Below are 16,367 nucleotides of genomic sequence, written 5' to 3'. Positions count from 1 at the left end.
TTAAGTACAGCAAATATGTTCTGTTTGATCCTTTGAGCTTTCAACCTCAGTCATGAAAATATGGATCTGGAAATGTCTACATCCCACTAAAACCTCTGAGTTAAGATCTAATTTCCAAGTTTATATCTAAGATCATTTATTATTCTATGGTAAAACGCTTTCCAGATTTGACAATCAGCTAAAATCATCATTGGCAAGTCCAGCTTTACAAAATAAGTGAGATTACCGAAAAATTGAATTGATGTATCTAGTGTGTAATTATGCTGCCAACGGTCCGACGCAACAGCGTCCAAGAGGTTTGTCCCTGTAGAGCCCAACAGTCATGGCTAGGATTATTTTTTCTTACCAACGTCTTCGATGTATGTAAGGCTAACTGCAACAGGCACTTTATAGCCTTCACATTCTCCAACTGCTAAAAACAATGTTAAATGTTTGAAAAAACATGGATTTTAATCTGATTAAAAGACTAGCATCAACAAACCACAGGAGGGGAGTGAAGGACGGCCAAGAAGAGACGAATGAAGGGGGCAGAGAGTCCAAACAGCAGCCTTTACACCAGTAATCAAATTACCTTTGGGTATGGCCTGCAGCCATGTGATTAAACGCCACGGCATTTCAAAAGGTGAAACTCTCTTCTCAGTTGGCTTTAAGAAATTGCTCTCTTATTCTGTATGTCTCTTCATGCCTAATATTTGTATTTAAATGGTCCAAATGGATAATACCATTGAACTTGCTGTGACACAGACAAACCAATATATGTAAAGACAGGCAGAGAAAAAATATCCAGCATGAGACAATAAAGGAAAAGTTTAAGCAAGAAACTACCTACTGAGCTATCTGTTGTTGAAGTTTAAAGGACTAAGCTTCAACAACTTTATAAAATGAGTGCAAATCAATAAATCTTATGCAAGGAAAACAGGGAAAAATGGCAACAAATGAGAGACAAGAATGTGAACTTACTGGTTGGGAGTAGTTATGATTGCTGATGTGAGGAAATCGATCCGGCACGCCGTTCCGCACCCCAAAGTTGGAATGATTCAACTGGTGTAAGAGGAAATCAGTTTATGCTCCGTTTGCTTTAGAGCTTAGATTGATATGTATACATAAACTGTTCTCAAACCTGCGTAGAATGGTGGTTTCTGACATCCACGTCTAAGGATTGATGGGTCTGTCTCGAAGGGTCGAAGCCCCAGTTCATCTAAAACGGCAGGTAACAAGAAACCCCACCACCACAGTCCCAGTTTTCTCACATGATGAGAACCAGTCAGAAAGCAACAACAATGATTCTGGGAAAAGAAAATCTGCCGAGACTCACCGGTTGCGAATTGCTGTCGTCATCATCGTCGTCGTCATCATCAGTGAAGTCCATGTCGGCCTGGTGGTCTAGGTTTCTCTTCAAGCTGGGCTTCCGGCTGTATGTGTAGTGAGGTCTGGGGCGGCCCGGCATCGATGAGCCATCTGGCCCATACTCACCTGCTGCCATCTGGAAGGGCAGCAAATGTCTCTGGCAAATAAATGCACAGGCATTTACCAAAAAAAATGTACAGTAGAAAAGCCCAACCGCTTTGTTACCCAGGGGGTCTTACCATCGCTTGCCTCTGACACTGCCGTAGACGACACTTCTGTCTTTTCTTGTTGCTGCCTCCGAATTTGGGTTTGTCTACGCAGAAATCACACACGCCGCAGTCTTTCCTGCACAGGCAGGCCTTACACTCTCCACAGGAACGCCGCTTCCGCTTCTTATGCCACTGCACGAGGGGACAGAAATCCAAAAACAGGTTCACAAGGGGGAGACGACTCCTGAATCATCATGGTTACGTTTTTGTGAAAACCTCTAAAAGCCTCGTTTGTGAATAGAGGTCATTCTCGTTCAGAGTTACTTGCAATAATATTTTTTCCCTCAAAGCAGAACAAACAGAGAAGAGTTCAAGAACAGCCAGCAGAGTCTGGTTGAGGAAGAGCTGGTTACACGGTATCTAACCAAAATAAAAAGCCAAAATTAAAAGTAGTCTAAACATGGTGAGAAATGGGGGAGAGCCAAGTAATTCTACAACAATAATCCCACGAATCCGTAGACAAAAACACAAAAGACAATATCTGCTTTTACCAACTAGGGCACAGGTCAGAAACACAGACTCAAGTGCTTTTACTACACCTAAAAAAAAACCTCCAGTCTTACTAGATCAATGCGGTGACCTGAAAAAGTATTTGCCTTGGTCAATTTCTTCTCTCTGTGCTTTTTTGGTCATTTCCGCATTCCCAATCAAAGTAATTTTAACATCAGACAATACAAGAAGGTTTTATGATTTTTGTTCTATTAAGAGAAAAACAATAATGAAAAAGGCCATTGGACCCAAACCTGATACCTGGTTGTGCCGGCCTTGGCAGTACAAATGTGCTGCCAAATGTTTCTGATAACTGGTTTTGCATCCCATTTGAGCCCACTCTTGTTTGCAGTTTTAATTCAGACACATTTGAGGGTTTTAAACATCAACAGATTATCTGGCTGCTAAAATCTTAACTGGATTAAATGTTTGTCTTGTTGACAACACCACTCTAAAACCTTTATTTTGTTTTTATGAACCATTCAGAGGTGGCCTTGCTGGTGTGCTTTGACTGCCTGTATAATGTTCTTGCTTTTACAAGCTGCTCTTTCTGATGCGGCTGTGGGCTCGGCAGCTCTTGCTTTCATCACAGCTGCTGTGTCCTGCCCTAAACCATAATACTGCAACTTGATTGGCTGGACGCAATTTTTGGTTTGGACCCAAAAGTTCAGACGGAAATGGGACAAAATGGATTATTTTGTTTGTGAACAAACCAGTCCCGAGAGAATTCATCTTGGAGGCAAGGTTAGTTGCATGTAAACATACGTCATAATTGGATTAATTGATTTTGTGACAATATAAAATGATGTATTCAGATTCTTTTTTCCCCCCTTTTTTTTCAGAACACAGTTCAAGCCAATCAAAGAACTTATCGCATAAACTTGGAATTTGTTGATAATTATCGATATGGATCAATATGATTTACATTTTATCTATATACTTTTTTCCTATATCGTCCAGCCCTAACTGAATCATCTGAACAAGCTAAACTTAGATCTCCAAGGAAAGTTTAAAATGCTGCCTGACTTGGTGCAAAGTGTTTTCCCCTTTATCAACAATCTCAAGCTCTTCTCTATTCATCTTCAAAACGGAGACCTGACACATTCCCTTCCTCGTTAAAGGCAGCTGGAGCATCATGCTCTGCAACACTAACTGAAAATTTGCAGAAATGTTTTGAGACCTGAAACCAAAAAGCCCTAAGATAACATTCCTCATCAACCCATTTATTGCAGATTCAGACTATTTAAAAAAAAAGGTCCCTTTAGTAATGAAGAGCAGGACAAATAAATGGTTCAGGACTGAGAGCTCCCCCTGGTGTACAAAAAGCAATTTGGGGGGGGGGGGGGGGGGATAATTATTGAGCTAAATCAATGACAGCAGCAAAAAACAGTGATGCCTGAAAACATTAATTCAGAAATAATAAGATACATAATGGTGGTCTGATCAGCCTCCCCGACAGAGATTTCTGTTGAGTATTTGCACTGCAGCATACAGGTTCCTCCAGAAAAGGACACGCCTTTTCTAACACGTCCTTATGAAGATCTCAGCTTAGAAGTAGGAAAAACTCAGGGTTAGCCCAAACAACTGGGCTCGGTAGCAGGGTTATTTCATAGAGTAACTTGGGCTACATTCACACTGCAGGTCTTAATGCTCAATTCCGATTTTTTTGTGAAATCTGATTTTTTTTGCATGGTCGTTCACATTTCCAAATATATGTGACTTGTATGTGATCTCCTGTGTGAACTGAATGCGTTCAACCCAAGTGTCCCGCATGCGCACTCGAGGACATGATGACGTCACACGTAGCAAGCGTGCTCAGGACCACATATCCAAGTGGCCTGGGTCGCATTTGAAAAAATCAGATCTGTGTTGTTCAGACTGTCATGAAAATATCAGATACAGGTCGCGTATGGGCAAAATAAATAAAAAACAAATCGGAATTGGGTCACTTCAGGCTGCAGTGTGAATGTAGCCTTGTTGTCATACTTTGACTCAGGGTAAAGGCTTCTGAGCTTTCTGAAACGGAAAAGCCAGGGTATGCAGGAATTTACCCCAGAAATTACTCTGAATATCCACTAACCCAGCTTTCTGAAACGAGGCCCAGAAGGAATCCGTGCAGGAGCAAATCTGTTTTCATAGCACAACCTAATATTACAACCTCAAGAGATCATCAATTCCCAAAACATAACCAAAAATAAAGAAGCTGTGTGTGAAAATCTGAGTCTGCTTCACTACTTCCATAGGTATTATGACCTTACGGAGCAGTCAGGTTCTGCTAATCAGATGGATTTATTAAGTATAAGCACTTCTCCAAGCGCAGAATTTACCCCAGTTCACCGCATTCAAGTGGACAACACAACACCAATGACGACAGACAATCACAAGAATCTCTGAGAAGAAACTTTTGCTGCGCACCAATCTGTCAGCAAATGAACAGAAAGATAAGGCCGTCAAAAACAGACTGTCCAAAATGATCAGGATGGCCAATACGAAAATCAGCACGGAGCAAAGAATGCTGGGAGATTTGCACTAAAGTCCCAAGAAATTGTGTGTGACCCAGTTTACTATTTGGGCAACTTGTCCAGTTCCCCAGGAAGGTGACGTAGAACAGCAAGAGTACCCAAGAACATGTATACAACATCTTTCTGACCAAACACTATAATGTTGCTCAGCTGTTGGGGCAATAGCAAAGATTTTTTTAAATATTCAGTTTTTTCCTCAAGGGCTTTAAGATTAGACTATATAATTTATATTGAGATGGTCTATTTTGCTGTTGCAGTGTTCCCCATACATAGGCCCTGTCCCAATGCTCACTATACCCTGCACCTCTCTATGAAGTGTGCACCTGGTGGACGTGCACTTAAGGGTCCGAGTGTGCAGGTTAGTGTGCAAAAGTGGAGAATTGGGACACGACGGGTTATGTCATCACCTTGCGCCTCTGTGTCATAACTACGACACCAAAAATGATGGTGTGTCGTTCCGTTCCCTGGATGCATTCCCAAAACGGAGCGTTACGTAGTGCAGCCCGAAGGGGTCTGTTTGTCAAGCTAATAAAAGCTAGCATTAGCTAATGTGGTTTGGGAGCTTTATAGCTGCGCTGATTAGTGTTGTATAAAGTACTGAACTCTCAGAGTCAGGTAAAAGTATAAATACCTCTCCAAAATATGACTTTGGTAAAAGTCAAAGTTACTGACTGAAATGTTACTCGAGTAAAAGTCTTAAAGTATCTAAAATGTCTTGTCTTGTACTTAAGTATGAAAATTACTGTAAAAATAGATGTACTCAAGTAATGTAATGAAAAGTATAAGTGAAAGGTAAAATAATATAATCAACCAAGTGCAGGAGAAATTTAGACCAAGTTTAGACAGTTTAGACAACCTTTTTGTAAGCCTTCAGTTTTCCTTCTTCAAGTAAGGTCAGTGCTATGCACTTTAAAATTGTACACAACCAAGTGCAGGCAAAGGGGGTGTATACTAAGACCATGGTTAAGTGATAAACCAGGCTTAGTTAACCTACAGGAAGTGCTAAACCTGCTAATATATACACCTGCAGGCAGGCCAGCTGGAAGCTTTGCTAAGGCCAGGGACAGCACCTGCACTGTCTGTTATCGCTAGGAATGGCTCTCTCCGTCTCTTCCTCAAACACACGCTGCCTCATACTCAGTTTAAAAAAAATATTTACTAATAAAATCCCTCAAGCCTTTCATGTCATCTTCTCTTTTCTGTGCACCTGTGATTCTTAGTTCGCAGCTGAACGAACTTTCAAAGTTGCAGCCAGCCGTTGTCTTAATGGTCGAACCATTTTATGTTGGGGTGGGCGGAGTTCTAATGGCCCCATATTTAAAGAAAACATATTACATATACCTTATGCAATATGTTGAGGACCCACAGTGTCATGGCCTCTGTGCCACATTCACAGGTGCACGGTGGGTCCCTGCTGCAGAAGAAAATGGCTCTAGATGCCGACTAGCTAAACAATGAATTCATTTTCCGGAAATGTGTAGAATCTGACAAACTTGATATAATCAATGATTAATAGTCTCTGGTTAATCAATTGTCACTATGAAGTGGTCAATGTCAATTATAAATGCCCCAAAGAGGTTGAGATCTAATGATCAACTTCAAAATGTTTCATGAATAGAGACATTTTATATTAAGGTAAATTTACAACTCATGTTGGGAGGCTATTGGTAAAACATTCAGCGGTTGCTATGACGACATGTTTGGGAAAGTAATCTTGTGTGTGCAGGTTATTTGATTGTCTGATTGCACATTTTGTGGGAAGCTTTGGGCTGACGCTTTGAGATTTGGCCTGGATTTTCTGTAGTTGGATAGGTTTTATGTTGTCAGATCTGGCAACAGTGTAGTGCTGTGTCCATTCAATTAACTCAAAAGAATAAGTAAAAACAGATGCTTTGATTAACATCAGCACTGATGTCAGAACACCGAAGAAAACATTCATATTAGGAGAGGTAACTTTAGCAGCTAAGGAGCACAAGGTTTAGAACAACGCAGGGTTTATTTCATTTGACTGAGTTTCACTGCTCGGTTCTGCTCCTCGTGCCCCTGAGCTGCTGTAGCTAACCCTCCCAGCATCAATGTTTACTCCAGTGATGACGTTCCCAGCAGAAATTAATGTTGCTGCTTCCTGCTCACTCTTTTGCTCAGTTGTCACTCCTTGTATTTGGAAATAAGTCAGAATACCCATGTTGCACTGGCGACGCTCTATAAGTAGGCTACAAATGTTGCAACCCATCCCCCCTCTCTGTAGTTGGCTAGCATGTTGCTTTTCTTGTTGGTTTGATTGGTTAAATTGTATGATTGATAAATCGAGACAGGACTAATAGAAAGTTGGCCACTATGGCTAAAAAAAATAAAACCCAAATGACAGCCTCCAGACCAGGGTGGGCACGGCCCCTCAAATGTCTTCCTACACCACTGAGGCTGCGCCCAAGTATGTGGGAGCATAGCCAAGGCAGACATAAGACATGAGCTCCGTGTGATTATAAAATTATAATTACATGATATTCAGTGTAAATAATTATCACCCGACATGTGAGATTTCCAGTATGAGGAACGTTTGTGATTTTCAGCTGTTTCTCATATTTATCTACAGCCATTTGTTAAAGATTGTGACTGTGAAACATTTGGTTCAGAGATGCCCTTTGATAATTACTTAATAAAAACATATTGAGATAAATATTGTATGTCGGCATTCAGCCTAAAAACATCGAGATATTCTTTTTGCTCCATATCACCCAGCCTCATCAGCTGTTGATTATTCAGACACAAGTTGTGCCTGTTGTTTCTTTGTGACCTTTTAGTGCTTTGTGTCATTTATCGTGAATCTTTTACATGTTTCTAACCACATATCGTATTTTTCGGTCGTACTTTTTTTTATAGTTTGGCCAATCCTGCAACTTATATTCAGGTGTGACGTACATCAAATTTAAATGGTAATTCATATTGACCAGTATGAACCAAGGAGTAAACGTTACTGTCTATAGCCACTAGAGGGCTCTCTAGGCATGTGAAAACTAAAAATGAATTGAAACCTTAACTTATAGACAAAGACTGAACACATGTTTGTATGTTGTCTCAGTATGCATTCACGCAGGGGAGCGTTGCATGGTGCAGTTCAAAGGAGCCAGAACACGACAGAAACCTGTTATTGGGCTGTCTGTTAGCAGCTAGCGCTAGCTTACAGGTCTGTAGTCCGAGCCGGTTACAACTTTGCTGATGAACGTGAGCTTTATGTTGCTTTTCACACTTTACGACGCATTTTTTGATTGATGTAACTTGCAGTCTGAAAAATACGGTATGTGGTCTATAAAGATTTTTGTTATTAATGGGAAGACAGAAAAGGACAATGCACTCACATCGTCATCGTCGTCCGTCGACATATCCTCGTCATCGAGGTCCACGTTGACCGAGAAGTTCTCTGTGTCGCTGCCTTTGAGACTCTGATGCTGTGTTGGGAAACATCAGGGATTCCTAATATTACAGTTTTCCATTCATTTACATTTGAAAACAACAAATCCAGTAATACAAACGTGTTACCTGGGACTCCATGACATCATTCTGTAATTTTAAAGAGAAAAATATCAGTAAAAGGCTACGATTAAAATAAGACATTTAGCAAATATAAATCATCAGGTATTGTAATTTGAAAACCTACACTGTCATCATACGTGTCTGTAGTGTCAAAAGACCTCTTGTAAGTGACACTACTGCTTCCTGGGCTTTGCTGAAAAAACAATAACAAAAACAACAATAATGATAATAAGGAAAGACTACAGTTAGAAAAGAGTTGAAAAAAGAAAGATGAAGGAGCCGAGCATCCGTCCCCCTTACCTTGCGGATTGGACATATGCATCTACGTTTCCGACACAGGCGTTTTTTAGCCTCGGGGCTTTGCAGTCCATGCTTGCAGTTAGCACACTGGCCACAGTCGATGTTGTTGTGACATCCCACACATTGACCGCAGGGAATCCACTGACCGGCCCAGACGTGAAAACAAATAGCTGTCATAGCAGTCGTGAATCATCTGCCTTTCACAATGCTGAGACGACGTCCGCAGCCTTAATATGCACCGAGCTTCTAAACATGCTAATTGTATGTTCTTCTGCAGCCAACCACGTCAGTGTGAAGCCGCAGCTTGTTAACTCGCATTGCCTTACCTTTCTGAAGCGGATCAGTGGGTGCTCTATTGACTTCGATGTTGCTGGGGTTCAAAAAAAAAGGAGAGAGATGAAAAGGTAATGTATGAAAATAGGTTCAGTTATACGTTTTATTTGTGACGCGTTACTGACTGTAGACTCCTACACAGACATACCCCAGCAGGAGGGACAGCAGGGCCTCTTCCTTTGTTTGTCATACCATGTCCCTGTAAACGAAATACCACACTTTGCACAGACCCTGTGGAAAAACAAGGTGATAATAAGTTCACATCCACTGTAGTGAAGTGCATAAGCATAGAGTATATAGATGTAGGCTTATCCAGACAGATGGAAAACATGAGGCGTCTACAGCCTGGCGAGGTCACTTTATGTCCAAGTTTATCAGAATGTCAACGTGTATAAAGGTTTCTCTTAGATGAGATTGAAATGGGTTGTACTATGGTTGACAATCTTATTAAATTTAGGATTGAAAAAAAAGCTCTAAAATCATCCGTAATTAGCCATAAATTTAAAAGTTTCAAACTTTGAAAGTTTTTTTTGTTGGTTTGTTAAATAAAGTGATTACATGCTTGAGATTACAGGATGACAGGTGAATGTGGAAACATCAAGCACTCCTCATCAAAGATCACTAATCGCTTACAGGACGAAGAAGAAAAACGGTCCTCATTAAGAAGCCGCTGTAAGAAAGTCAGCGGGTAAGTCAGGAACTTACAGAGTGCTCTCCTCTGACCCAAATTCTCCCTTTACCGAAGGCAGCGAGAGCGGTCGAGATGACGAGGGGAAAGGAAGCCGGATTTTCTCCTCTGAATGTTTTTCCTCAGAGCTGGGGCTTTGTTTAGACTCCCCTGTGGAGTGGTTCAGGAAGAAAGTCTTCTGGTTGATTTGGAAGTTCTTGGGCGTGATGTTCGGGGTGAGCCTGTGGTAGGAGTCTGGGGTCTCAGCTCCGTCCATCCAACTGGACTCTGAGGAGGACCGATCCCGAAACCTTTTCTGAAAGATCAGAGACAGCGTCTGGGCAGGGCTAAACTTTTTGCTGTTTTGTTGTTTAAAGTGGTTAGAAAAAAATGAAGTTAAACCTTCGTTCTGCCTCGAGCTCTAGGGGCATCCCCGTGGTAGAACTTTCCAGTCTTGTATTCAAAATTTGTCAAGTCAGTTCCATGGAGCGTTGTAGCTAGTTCTACTCTGCTTCTCACTCGATCGCCCCGTGGACTGTAATGCAGAACAAAAACAACCATTAAAAAAAAAATAATAATAATAATAATAAATAAATAAAACACAGTACTGATTATTTTCTTCACAAAAGGGACCTCATGGATATATATTTTTTTCAAATATGTAACCCAGATGGCATTTTTGGGTAGTCATTACTTGGATAGTTTCTAGCTGTTCCAATTTAAGTAAAAAAAAAAAAAAAAAAAAAAAAAACATAAGAAAAAGTTAAAAAGCTCAACACAACTTGAGAGAAAACAAGAATTCAGCTATCAAAGAAGCCCTTAAAGTTAAAACCAAACAATTACCAATATGAATTTCAGACTTGCTGTGAATTAACAAAATATAAATAAGTTCTTAACCCTTCTAAATTGAAAACTAAGACATGTCTTGCAACCAGTCCTTAGTAGAGATGCACCAAACAAGCTTTCTCCAGGGTGATGCCAGTTTCTGCCTTTTAAAATCTGACCCATTGGTTCAATTTACGACATGCAAGAGAAAAATGTGCAGCATTTAATTTATTTTTTTGATAAATGTTGTATTTTTGTATAGTTTTCGGACCATGTGTCACTCCGGGATACAAGTTGCATCCGTCAAAAAAAATAGTCATAAAGAGGGGGGGGGGGGGAAACAAAAAAAAAAAACATAGGAGTCGCACCGGACTATAAGCATTGATTTAGACATTTATTTCACACAACCCAAGAATAAAAACTGGCATTTAATCTGGTTCGTCCGTCCGTTTTCTTCCGCTTATCCGGGGTCGGGTCGTGGGGGTAGCAGCTTCAGTAGGGAGGCCCAGACGTCCCTCTCCCCAGCCACTTGGGCCAGCTCCTCAGGAGGAACCCCAAGGCGTTCCCAGGCCAGCCGGGAGACATAGTCCCTCCAGCGTGTCCTGGGTCTCCCTCTGGGCCTCCTCCCGGTGGGAACACCTCACCAGGGAGGCGTCCAGGAGGCATCCTGACCAGATGCCCGAGCCACCTCAACTGGCTCCTCTCGACGTGGAGGAGCAGCGGCTCTACTCTGAGTCCTCCCCGGATGACTGAGCTCCTCACCCTATCTCTAAGGGAGAGCCCAGACACACTACGGAGAAAACTCATTTCAGTCGCTTGTATCCGGGATCTCGTTCTTTCGGTCACGACCCAAAGCTCGTGACCATAGATGAGGGTAGGAACGTAGATCGACCGGTAAATCGAGAGCTTCGCCTTTTGGCTCAGCTCTCTCTTCACCACAACGGATCGGTACAGCACCCGCTTCACAGCAGACGCCGCACCAATCCGCCTGTCGATCTCCCGCTCCATCTTCCCCTTGAATGAGATAACAGTACAACATGGATGTTTCAGAGCAACATAAAGCTCAGTGCATCAGCGAAGTTGTAACCCGGCCAGACAACAGACCTGTACGCTAGCGCTAGCTGTTATTAGCTTTATGGATAGGCCATTAATGGGGTTCTGTCGCGGTCTGGGTCCTTTGAGCTGCACCGTGCAATGCTAACCTGTGTGAACGCATACTGAGACAGCAAAACAACATACAGACATGTGTTCAGTCTTTGTTGTCTATAAGTTGATGTGGTACAGGAGCATTATAGTTTTGACAAGCCTGGCAAGCCCTCTTGTGGCGATAGATGGTAATATTTACTCCATGGTTCATGCTGGTCAATATGAATTATCATTTTAAATTTGATATACAAGTCGCAAGATCAGCCAAACTATGAAAGACGTGTGGTTTATAGTCAGAAAAATAAGGTAATCCCTATTTATGCATCAAAGCTCATATCCTAATGTTTACTTGATCTCTATTAAATTGTAAATAGGTGCACTGATCAGAGCCAGACAAGTATTGATTTATGGATGTCCATCACTTACCTTAGATAATACACATCGACCTGGCCAATGCTGGAGCCTGAGCGTCGGACAACCTCTTTGCGTTTCCAACCTTGCCCTAGCGCCGGCCAATCAATCCACCCCTCATCCGGATGCGAGCGCTTACGTCGATACCTTTGAATTTGAAAATCAGATTTAAAGATGGAAAAAAAAAAAAAATGTATGGGAACAAATGTTGCAACTTCAGTTTGCGTTCACTGAAGAGCCATAACTAAACTCACTGATATACTCTTTTTGTAGTTCTCTCGCTGCCTGCAACGCTCTCATTCTCTCCTGCCAGGCTTTCTTCGTCTGGATCATTTCTGCAGGGACTGGTGCCGTCATCGTCGTCGTCCTCCTCCAGCGGCTCAAACCAGTCCATGGGAGGCTCACCGACAGCCTTGCCCTGGTCTTTAGCCCCGGCTGGGGTGCCTCCAGCAGGGTCCGAGCCCTCCATCGCTGCCCGTATCGGTCCATCTGAGGGTGCCGGTGGTTCATCAGAGGTATCTTCTGTCTTGATGCTCCCTATGAGGTTTCCCCCCTGAACCTTCTCCACAGGCTCACTGACAGGGAGCCGACTCTGGACTGCTTCTCCGCTCATCTGTGCACCGATGAAGGGCTACAGAGGATCCAACGCGTCCGCCTGCAGACAGACAAGATATCCTCTACAGTCGCGCCTGCATCCTATTCGGAGTGGCCCGTTTGACCCCAGCCTGGAGGGGTCAGGGAGGTGTTAGCTGTTCAGGAGTTTATCACTGAACCTGCAGAGAAAAAAAAAGGGGGGTGGTGGGTTCAAATAAAGGTGAAGTACAATGTATTCCAACACAGTGCGTAAATAAAGCGAAACCGAAAGTCAACTCTCATCTTAACGTGACAGTTTAAACTGTAAACTGTACACAGTTCAACGCAAAGCTACCAGCAGTTATTATGAGCGGGGAATCAGCTAGCAAAAGACATGTAGCTATTGTTAGCCGCCAAGCATAACGTTAGCCGCACAAGCGAGCATGCGCAAAGTTCCGCACAAAACGCTCCGACTCTCGGTTACTCTCACTCTCTGTTCCCCGTTTGCAACAAACACCGCGACACCGCGAGTAAACCCCGCGCAACCAGCGGTGCGTCAGATGGACAGACACCTTTACTGATAGCGGGGGAGACGTTAGCAGCTGTTAGCATTAGCAGCGCTTGGTGGTGCTCTGCTGTGCTGACATCCATAATTGACATAGTTAACAGCTGGCTTCTGTCATCGCTGCTCTAAATAGTTTCACCAAAAGTGGATAGGAAAAAAATCACACACCTTCGTCGGTTAATATTCCCCCAAATGTACGCGACTCTCTTACAAAGAGTACGTTCTCTTCAGTTCATGAGCCAGGTCTAAACTAGCACTGCCTGCACCATGCACCCAGCTCCATCAACGGAAGCCCACAAGGACTAAAAAAGCGATGTACCACAGAAAACCGCGCTTTCCCTTGTTTGCAGATGGACAGACGTTGACAGTTTTTTTTTTTTTTTACTATCGCCCAGTTCTTTTGTTACCAACCAGCGGAAAGGACGCAGAGAATTAAGTTCTCAGAAGTCAAAGTCTAATTTAATTTGGCCACTTATAAAGTTGTACAACGGTTGGCTCCACCCACGGGAAGAGCCGAGCGTACAATAGGCTAGAGTAAGGCACGCAACGCCATTTAATTGGTTCTATGCAAATCCTGTGGGCAGACCAGCCGCGTTCAGGGGTACGATAAGAAAGGTGTGTGTTGGTCCTCCCAGGCGTGTAATGTATCTGATTGACAAGAGACAAGAATAAACGACAAGAGAATAAAACCTTGAACATTCATGCTGTTTCTCAGCTCTGAGAAGATTGTGTCAGTACAAAGATAACTTTTTTTGAATACAAAGGAAGTTTCCATGAAAAAACATAAAAACATACACGATGAATGCTACCAGACTAACCAGAATATACAGTATCAGTTAATATTCAGTATATGCCTTATTAATGTTAATACAGCTAATAACTAGTGAATAACTGATATGAATTTAAACACAATCACAAAAGGCCAGTTCTAACAACACGAAATACATATTTGGGTAGTTTTCCCAACTTTTTTTTTTTCAAATTATCAATGATTACATGTTTCGAGTTCAAACGATTTTTTAGTAAATTACGTAAAGATTTCGCACACGCATAAAACCAAACAAACAAGGAGCTGAATTCTATTCTCTACTGAGCAATAGCTAATTTCAAGGCTGGTCTGTTTAAAGAATTTGGTAAGAAGAGTAAAAACATGATAGAATAAAACTGTTTCTAATGTTTTTGCACAGGCTGTGTTCCAGTCAGAGCAGCAGGCAAAGGGGTGAATCGTCTTGTCCTAGATCCTTCTACGTCTAGTCTTCCATATTAGGTGCTGCGTTCATGGTTTGTATGTTTTTATAGCTTTTTTTTCCTTTTTCCTTTTTTACAGTATTAGGAAAAAACTATGTCAGAAATACCTAAGGTGGGAGTTAGATATAGTGAGGAATTTTACAGATTATATCTAATAAACCACAAGGGCTATATTTAAGATAACAGGAGGCAGAAGAGGAAACCTATACACATTGTTTTGATTAAAATTTGCAGTATTTTGTTTAAAATGCAAATGTTCAAGGTATGCAAGGTTTCTCCTTCTCTCTGCAAAGCCTTTTAAAACCCAAATGATAAAATGCACCAGGTTATCAGAGTTGGGCATTATCACTCGATAACATCAGAAATTCTGTGCAACATTCAAAATGATTTGAAAAATAAAATTGTATGGATGAAAAAAAAATATTCTGCAATTTTACCGCTAAAGTAAAGTAAATTATTGGCTTTTGGATGTTTTCAACATTGAAAAGGGTACTGCAGTGCACTTTTATCAGGATTTATCAGTTTATTCTTGTCCCCATACAGAGTTTTCTTGGTAAACTGGAAAAGCTTCCTGACCCTCTGCTGTGACATGCACAATCTATAGGATTTTTGTGGATTTTATTTGATAGACCAAAAAAGTAGCTCATAACTGAGAAGTAAAAAGGGAAATGGGACATGATTTTCAAAAAAAAAATTTTTTTTGCTGTATTGCACATTCAAGGCCCTTTAATCTGATACCACTTCATAAAATTAAGTGCAATCGCGTTCTGTGAAGGTCTCAGAAGACTGCATTAGAAACAAGCACCACTGTGAAGACAATGAAACACACCAGCTAGGTTAGGGATAAAGCTATGGAAAAGTTTGAACCTGGGTTAACGTATAAAATAACATCCCAAGCTTTACATGTCTCATGAAAAAATATTTAAACAATTATCTTAAAAAAACAGAAAGAGTGCACCTAAACTTGCATGGCGAGGAGAGGATTAATTAGAGAAGTACCATGAGGTCAACGTTGAGTCTGGTGGAGACGTAGAGATCCAGAGATGAAGTGGGAGAACCTGTTCACAGGACAGGAATGCCAAAAAAAAAAACACTGTTAAAAGAAATTGACCAGTTCTATTTACATTTAATCTTAAGCCACAGAGGGCGATGGTTTAGATGCAGCTCTGCTACGGCACGCCAACGATTGCATTGCCTCCTCGGCAACCCCGCACAGTTCTGCTGTAAACCTCTTCACCTAAATCACGTATGTGAAAGCAAGGATACAACTAGGAAGCAGGATCACAGATGGAAGGGACACGGCAAATACAAATGTGGAAGTAGGTTGCGTTGTACAGATGAGAGCAAAACTGAACCTTTTTGCCTATGCAAAATGCTACGTGAGCTAGGAACCCAGCACTGCACATTACCCTGAACCACCCTTTTCTTGGGGCCTTGCATGCCGACACTGTTCAGAAGAAGGCCCAGCAGAGACTGTAGTTTCAAGAAGTACAACCTTCCAGGGGAGCTGTTGGTCGTCTTGTACCCGGACATAATTCACTCTGTCCTGTGTTTGTCCATCTGTGTGGTTTAGCTCATCCACAAAACAGGACTGCCCAAGACAACAACATTTAGGTCTGCAGGGAGGAGCATAAGGGCTCACCTACGGAGATACTCACCTGCCCTCTTTTCAGGACTTGTACGGGTCCAGGGTCAGAAAAATGGCTGCTAAATATCTTTGCAGACCGCATTCATCCTGCACACAAACTGTTTAGACTTACCTCCAGGTTGGTGCCACAGGGGACTATTTACAAAATCCAGCTGCCCCAAAGTTTCTTACCTCTGCTGTCAACCTGCTAAACGCAATGCACATCTCTACACTTGAACTACAATGTTGTGAAACAAAACTGGGTATATTGCACTTTCAAAACTCACTTCCCTTTTTTTTTTTTCTTGCCCAAAAACATATAATTATCTGTACTCTGAGAGCGCTGTAACCAAAGTAAAATTCCTTGGGCAAATTAAGCTGATTCTGATCACTCCTACAGTGAGATCAGAATGTCAAAAAACTAGTTATAAGTTTTTTGACAAAACTTATAACTAGAGTTGCTCATGTTACTCTGAGCTACCTTTATAGTTTTACTGCTACAGGCTTAGGCTAC

General features: G+C 41.8%; 1 protein-coding gene and 1 pseudogene across 1 annotated transcript; both read right to left on the bottom strand.

Moving 5' to 3' along the window:
• Positions 1 to 324, bottom strand: part of LOC118567268 — a 1,582-nt pseudogene extending 1,258 nt beyond the window's left edge.
• Positions 325 to 960: 636 nt separating this feature from the next.
• LOC118567141 lies at positions 961 to 13,409 on the bottom strand (the record flags this gene model as incomplete). The annotated part of the gene is given in 15 exon segments (XM_036151460.1): positions 961 to 1,041; positions 1,121 to 1,198; positions 1,316 to 1,504; positions 1,587 to 1,748; positions 7,984 to 8,073; positions 8,165 to 8,185; positions 8,283 to 8,351; positions 8,459 to 8,599; positions 8,785 to 8,828; positions 8,940 to 9,022; positions 9,497 to 9,774; positions 9,861 to 9,993; positions 11,856 to 11,987; positions 12,095 to 12,613; positions 13,147 to 13,409. Coding segments are annotated over 14 exon segments (1,860 nt in total), but the record flags the coding sequence as incomplete, so codon positions are not given.
• Positions 13,410 to 16,367: the final 2,958 nt, after the last annotated feature.

The sequence above is a fragment of the Fundulus heteroclitus genome, chromosome 20, assembly GCF_011125445.2.
Source record: "Fundulus heteroclitus isolate FHET01 chromosome 20, MU-UCD_Fhet_4.1, whole genome shotgun sequence".
NCBI classification, from domain to species: domain Eukaryota; kingdom Metazoa; phylum Chordata; class Actinopteri; order Cyprinodontiformes; family Fundulidae; genus Fundulus; species Fundulus heteroclitus.
This window is presented reverse-complemented; position numbering and strand designations above follow the sequence as displayed.